We start from the raw sequence: 7,242 nt of genomic DNA on the forward strand, positions 1-7,242 counted from the left end.
CCTGCTCCTGCTCCTGCTCCTGCTCCTGCTCCTGCTGCGCTTCGGGCCATGGCTGCAGCTCATCAATCGGAGGAATCGCACCTACAGTGACGCGCGGCCATGACGGTGCGTGCGCGGTGGCGGGCAGGCCGTCGTGGAGGTGGCTGGGGGAGCAGTGGGGGGCTGCGGCTTGGGGCTGCGGGGGCGGCAGCATGGCGCGCAGGTCCCTGGAGGGCCGCTCGATGGCGTTCCACAAGCCCAGCACAAAAATGCTCGAGAACGCGCATCCAAGGATCTGGTGGGTGTGAAGGCAGGAAATGGGGGGCACAAGGTGAGGGGACTGGTGGCAGCTAGATGAAGGAGTCAGCTGAGCGTGCATGCGTGCACCAATTGTACTCACCTGTGCGGCGGGTGTGCAGATTGGGGGCTGCACGTCGGATGGCCCGGTGTCGCACATTGCAAGTGCAGATGAAAGGAGAGGTCCAATTATAATATCAACAAGGGGCCGCTGCCTTCAATGTGAATTTGAGGGTCAAAATCCCACCATGGTCAAGCTCCCCAGGGCAGCATGCGGGCCCGACCCTGTCTCACCTCCAACAGAAAGAAGGGGATGCTGTAAAAATAGTACCACCCCGGCGTGAGCGTGCGCGCGCCGCGCCACGCCAGGTAACCGACGACCGCCACCAGCTCCAGCGCCGCGACCGCCCTGAACCCCTGGACCCCGGCCCCCAGCCGCGTGCCCGGCGCCCCGACGCCCTCCCAGCCGCGGCGGCGGCGCGCAGCCGCGGGCCCGGCGGCGGCGGCAGACTGAGGGTCGCCGCCCTCGCGCCCATCCTGCTGCTCCTGCCTGTCTGACGCGCCGGCCGGCCACTCCGCCTCCACCCTCGCCTGGCTCGGCAGAGCGTGCGGCGCTGTTTGAGCATCGCGCAGCAGCGCCGCGAGCGCCGCGTGGCCGCCGCGCTCGGCCAGGTCGGCGGGGGTGGCGCCGAGGGCGTTTTTGGCGGAGGGGTCGGCGCCAAAGGCGAGGAGGGCGCGCGCGACGGCCGTGTGGTTGCGGGCGGCGGCGTAGTGAAGGGCTTGGTTTGACCTGTTTGAGAGTGCGGCATTAAAAGGAGGCGATAGGGTGCGGTTAATATTGAGTGGGAGTGCGAGCAGGACATGCGGCAGGGGTGTTGGCACACGTGGGTGTGTCTATGTTCTCGACCGCACCACCGGTGGCATGAGGGAGGCGCGTACGCAACAGCAGCAATTATGCAGGAGACACAATACTGCAAGTGGAAGGCAGCCCAGTGGTGGCACAAGGAAGTTGTGTAGGGCATGGAGATCGCGTATACGGCCTGGATGGCCTGCGTGGCGCACATGCGTGACCTCACCAGCCGTCATCCTTGACCGCCGCGATGCTGGCGCCCCGCCGCAGCAGCCACAGTGCCGCGCCCGCGCGCCCCTCGACTGCCGCCGCGTGCAGCGCCGTGAAGCCACCGAGCGGCGCTTCGGGGTCGAAACGGGCGCAGGAGGCGGCGATGCGCCGTAGCGCGCCGACGTCGCCTCTGGCGGCAGCTAGGCGGAAGCTGCCCGCATCGAGCGGCGCCATGCCGCGCCTGCGGGTGCGGACCAGCGCAGTTCGGGGAGGGTGCATGTCACAAGTTTTGGTCAAAGTTGGTTTGACTTGTTGCTTGCATGCAATTCGCCACTTGCAGCATGAGGTGCTTTCCATCTCTGAGGTCCCCGGCCAGCTCAGCAACGACATAACCGACGCCCATCATCCACCAGATCAGGCGCCATGGCGCTGAAAAGCGGGAGACCGCGTCCCGCAACAGCAGCGGCGGCGCCGCACCTCTCGCGTCTGCGCTTGACGAGGGCGCAGCATCCGAGGTAGCCGGCCGCTGCGAGCAGGGCCCCAGCTAGTACGGCCATGCCCAGCCAGTCCACCTGCAACTGCTGAGCGCCCAGCCCGCTCCAGCCAAAGCCACCAAAAGGGTCGCCCAATGCCACCAGCCGCCGCGCCGCCACGGCCCCACCGGCTCGATTGTTGCCGTTGCCGCAGGCGTTGATGTTTCCGAGGCCCCCGCCGTTGCCGACGCCGCAGCCGAGGACTTTTCCGATGCTGTTCAGTATCCCCGCAATAGCAGGGGCGAACGAGTTTCCCACATACGCCATAGTAGTCCGGGCCTGATCAATACACTATTACTTAATCCTGCAGGAATGCGGGGATGTTGCCAGGTCGTACCGACGCTGTGGGCTGCGCTTCTGATCATCGCGCGATGCAGCGCGCACGCTGCCGCGGCGTGCGCTTGATCTGTTGGAGATGCTCCGCATTTCAGGACTTCACGACTTCACAAGGAATTGAGTCAACAATTGCATTATCGTATTGACGCAACGGCCCCAGGCTTTCGTCATTTGAAGCAGGTTCGCGCGAACCACCGGCATGACACCGTGACCATGTCTATTTACTCGAGTAAGACATGATATGTCTAGGCACTCATAAGATCTGGGAAACTTCCAGGTGTGTCCGAGCTATTGGATCTTGGCGGGTGCAGCTGCCGCTCAAGTGTCATTCTCAATTAACTATCTGAAGGGAGCCCACGAATGAGATAATTATACCATGCGCGTGCTAGGCATCGTTTCGGGCTGGCTGCATGCGCCTTGCTGTACTGCTGTGTGCCATGCACCTGGACTTCTATTCTGAAGCCCCGCCCCCGCAAAGCATGCGTAGCTCAAGCCGGCGAGACTTAAGCAATACATGCTTTGCGGGGTGGGTGGGTCACGAGTGCAGTGGTCCCTGTTCTGCCACTCGCTGGCTGCAGGGGACATCGCTGCAGCGTCACTTTTAGTAAAGCGCCCACGTGCAAAATCAGTTGCTTGCGGAGGTCGCAACTTCGTTACAGCCCAGGTACGTGCGAAGGTGGCGTCAAAAGCCCACGGTGGCAGGGACACATCTAAATCCGTCCGATGACGATGAAAACGCATGGGCCTGATGACAGTTGACCCAGCCGCAGGCGGCCCCAGCCAGGCTCCAAGTGTCCAGAGGGACGGCGCCCCCGCGCAAGCCCGCCTGCTGCGTCGGCAGGGCTGCCTAAAGTTTTGTTTGCAGCTCTGACAGCGCGAGCCTGAGGCCAAGGCAGCAGAAAAGGCAGCGCCCTGCCTTGACAGACATAACAAGGTACTGTAGCCAGATCAGATTGTATCAGACGATGCCCGCACAGTCGAATGGTGCCGTGGTCAATGAGCAAGGTGGAGGGGGGGGGGGCGCGAGCAGGCCGAATGGCGTGGGCAAAGCCACGATTGCTGGGCTACCTGATCAGCAACCCCAAAGACAGGGTGTTGCAATCGGACACACCAAGGGGTGCGTTTGGAATCAAGTGCGATCAGGTGCAGACACCCGCTTTGCTTGACGCTTTGCAAGGTCTTTTGAATTGCGCGCCCATGATGTAGGATGTACGGTCAAATGTTCAGCGCAGCTCCTGTCGAATCCACAGCACCTCCTTCGCGTATTAATGGCTTTGAACAACAGGCGGCCGAGGCGCGCGGCTTAAATAGGTGGGCAGCAGAGGCGCGAGGCACGCACGCAAACAGCGCGGCAGAAACCAACGATCAAAGACTGATGATTAAGTTATTCCCCTGGAGGACTGGTGCTGCTGCCTGGGGTCGTCCTGGCTTGGAGGATCTCAGCCCCAAACAAGCTAGGCGGGGTGAACCTCGGAAATACAGCCAAACAAGCAGGGTTGCGCTTGGAAGCCCACCACGCATGCAAGTTCTCATCAGAAGTGTGAAACCCCGAACTAGAATCCAACCTTGCACACCCGTGCCCCAAATCCCAAGAAGATACGGCCGAAGGGAGATGCGTGCGACAAGCAATGCGCCCCTTGCCCGAGACAGGCAGTCGTGCAAGCGTGCCGTTGCGGCATTCGCCAAAAAATGGCGTCAACGAAACCTCCTGCCCTTTGGTTTTGTTCAGTGCAGCTACCGTGGTGCAGCCCTCGTCTTGACGTGTGCGGTGACAAAAATGTGGCCCCCCAGAAACTAAAAATGATACATTTCCTATTGCATTGGCAACGCCAGTCAGCAGCGCTGAAATCAGCAGGTGACCCGAAACAGCTACTCTGCGTGGAACAGGACGCCCCCATGCCAACGCAACGCGTCTGGCGAGGTGGGGCCACGCCATGCGCTGCCACATCTCGACAGCAACCCCATGCTTCCATCGTTTCAAATTATCAAATTATGACGGTTTGATGCACCCAAAATCAAACTGCGGAGACGGCCCCGGCGCCGGCCGGCGGCAGCGGGGCGCCCGCATCCTTGGAGCCCACAGCGACTGCCTCGTCGCCGCCGTCAACGACGCCGTCCTGGCCGTCATCCAAGGTTACCAGATCGCGCCCGGTGCGGTTGTCGAGGAGTGCCAGGCCGCCGAGGGCCCAGCAGCAGATGGTGCTGGTTACATTCACTCCCAGGAGCAGGGCGTAGGTCCCGCCCCCGATCTTGAAGCCTGGCAAGGTCGAATTGTTGAAAATGGGTGTGTTGTTGAGGGGCAGGCACGCGGGTAGCTGGGTGAATGGGGGGTAGGTGGGTGGAGGGTACCAGGGGTGTTGATGCGGTCGAATGCATCAGCCCGCCGCTGACGTGCCCTCCGTACGAAGGGGGATGCATGGCCGCAGCTTCCGCACCGCAGCAAACAAACCTCAGGGGCGTGGGGGCCGTTGATGCAGCACTGCCTGGGGCCCAGACATCACAGATATGCCAGGCCCGTCTCCTGCCATGGCATCCCTCCTCCTTGAACAACACCCAACACTTTCATTTCCATTGTGTCTGTTTCAGCACTGGATCGTCCTGCCTCACCTGTCACGTTGATCATGTTCCCCTCCACCACCTGATCGCCCCCACCTGTCATATTCTCGCCCCCACCTGTCATGCTCTCCCCCCCACCTGTCATCTTCTCTCCCCCACCTGTCATGTTCTCCCCCCCACCTGTCATGTTCATCATGTCCTTGCAGCAGGGGCTGGAGGAGAGCTGCATCACAATGCCAAACGCGACGCCAGTCCTGGTGGGATCGCGGGGTCAGGCAAGACGGGGATGGCGGCGTTGGTTACTGTGAGTGGTGTTTGAACAGGGGTGTGTTGGGTAGGGTGGATGGATACATCGTTGTGGGGTGATGGTGTGGTGGTGGATAAGGTTGTTGGGGGAAAGATCTTATTGTAAGGTGGATGGGGTTGGGGTGTGAACTGTAACGACAGGAGTGAGGTGGGGAAGGGGAAGTCGAGATGCTCGCGTGCGTCCGTGGATGGCAGGGTTGTGGCCGTGAGGCTTGACCGCTGGGGACAGCAGCTACTTTGGAGGCACCGCTAGCAGCCTCTGTTTTCAGCAGCCGTTTTACAGGCGCCACAAAAAACGCGTGTTGCTGGAAGACCGCCGGCTGTGCACACCGCAGGACTAGGCGCCATTAAATGGGCAGACGCACAGCTCTTTTGGTGGCAGGTTGTGCCCGGGTCAGGGGCGTGCGCCGCGCCTTCAGTATTGCCACCGCGTCCGGCAAACTTGCAGCCGGGAATCAAACCAATCAGCGCTGCAACCTGAGAAGCTTCATTGTGACCCGCCCCCGCCCTTACAGCCTCCCGATGACTCGCGCCCCTATTCCGAGTTGCATGTGAGCGGTACCACTGCTTCTGATGCAGCAAGAGCGCAAGGCAGGCGAGAACTCGTTAGTTGGCACCCAACCCTCTCAAAACACACCGCCGCTCACCAGAACGGCAGGTGGAAGACGAGGGGGCGGTACCCCTTGATGAACATCAGCGCAAAGACAGGCGGGCCCAAGCCTACGACCATGGTGCCTGTTGTTTGTAGGATGGAAGCATATGGGAGCGCGCGCAGGCGGTCGTGTCAGGTGAAAGACGAGGCTTCAAAAATGCATGATGGATACTGAGGTGAATGTGTGAGGCCTGGGGCAAGGGACCATCTGCAGGCGGTGTCGCAATTTCGTGCCGCTAGCCCTGTACGCCATTGAGCCAGCCTGATGCGCGGAGGCGGGCGTCTCGGCCACAAGAAGGGGTGCGGCAGTGATAAGCGCTGCGCCGCAGTAGAGCGTGCGCGCAACCAGTGCGCGCAGATCTGCGTGTGTGCTTTGGGTGTGCGAGGGGCGCGAGCAGGCGGGGCGCAGGCGGCGCCGCGCGCCCGAAAACGCAGCCGTGCGCGGGCGCGGGCGCACCGCTGATGGTGGTGGCGTCGAGGGCGGAGGGGCCGGCGATGAGGGGCAGGGTGCCGACCAATGCCATGAGGACCATGGCAACACGCCCCACCCAGGTGTGCCTGAAAGGGGAGCAGGGGGGCCAGTTTTCGTGGAATCCGAGGTTAGCCGCGGGGCTGGGCAGAGCCCCCCCTTCGTCCGCGTCTCCTGGGGTTGAGGCTGGCCTGACGAAGGGGGCTGTGCTGGTCAAAACCGGACTCTTCATTGTTGAACACCCCAACACGAGGCAGAAAGACGGCAGAAGCGTGCCGTTTGGGAGGCGTCCACAACCGGATCCATCTAGATGAGCTCTGGGCTCTTCTTTGCCCGACTCACTTTTTCGTGGCCAGCTGCGGCGGCAGCGGCCGGCCGCGCGTGATCGCGCCGCAGAGCTCGGGCCCGAAAAGCTTCGAGGTGGATGCGAACGTCGAGTCCAGAACGGTGCAGCTGCTGACCAGGAAAATGAGGTTGACCAGCGAGAAGACGGCCGTGCCAAAGTAGCGGGCGACAGCCGGCGGCTGGCCGGCCAGCATGCCGGCATAGATCTCACAGGGCACCCTGCCAGGGGGTTACGGGGCGGTTTTTGGGGGGTTACGCGACTGTGTTTCGGCCATGGTGGCGCTGGATCGGCTGGGTGTTCGCAAGCGTGCGCCGGCTGCGGCGCCCTGCGGCTTGGCTTCACTCTGAGGATAACGTCCCTGGGGCTGCTACTGCGGCGCGCGCGCGGGCCAGACGGGGCGGGGAGGAGGGGCGGCGGTGGGTGCGAGGCCCCGCCTTGACGCCCGCCCGCCACACCACCGGTTAGATCTGGCGCCCGGGCACACAGGGCGTGAGTTGGCGTGAAGGCGCGGCCCCTGCGCCCCAGCTCACGTCTCTGGGCGGAGGATCGCCGTCATGGCCCCGAAAACTCCCACGAATGAGAAGAGGAATATGAAGAGGATTGCCAGGGTGCCGCCGGTGATGAACGCCTTGACCATGGTGGCGGGCTCGGCCAGAAACGCGCGATCTGGGGGAACGGGCGGTTTCGGGGGGTCGAGGGGGGCGGAGG

General features: G+C 62.6%; 2 protein-coding genes across 2 annotated transcripts in view; both read right to left on the reverse strand.

Annotated features, from left to right (window-relative positions):
• MNEG_10442 (cellulose synthase (UDP-forming)) overlaps positions 1-2,136 on the reverse strand; it is a gene marked incomplete at both ends in the record, with an annotated part of 4,931 nt that extends 2,795 nt beyond the window's left edge. The window contains 3 exons of the mRNA XM_014041085.1: positions 571-1,066; positions 1,353-1,577; positions 1,814-2,136. Of these exons, the coding sequence (XP_013896539.1) occupies positions 571-1,066; positions 1,353-1,577; positions 1,814-2,136 (1,044 nt within the window). The remainder of the gene's footprint in view (positions 1-570; positions 1,067-1,352; positions 1,578-1,813) is intronic.
• Positions 2,137-4,220: 2,084 nt separating this feature from the next.
• Positions 4,221-7,171, reverse strand: MNEG_10443 (hypothetical protein; the record flags this gene model as incomplete). The annotated part of the gene is made up of 6 exons (XM_014041086.1): positions 4,221-4,462; positions 4,813-5,015; positions 5,715-5,802; positions 6,177-6,277; positions 6,531-6,752; positions 7,065-7,171. 6 exons carry the CDS (start codon positions 7,169-7,171, stop codon positions 4,221-4,223), a joined length of 963 nt encoding a protein of 320 aa, XP_013896540.1.
• Positions 7,172-7,242: the final 71 nt, after the last annotated feature.

The sequence above is a fragment of the Monoraphidium neglectum genome (assembly GCF_000611645.1).
Source record: "Monoraphidium neglectum strain SAG 48.87 unplaced genomic scaffold scaffold02316, whole genome shotgun sequence".
NCBI lineage: Eukaryota > Viridiplantae > Chlorophyta > Chlorophyceae > Sphaeropleales > Selenastraceae > Monoraphidium > Monoraphidium neglectum.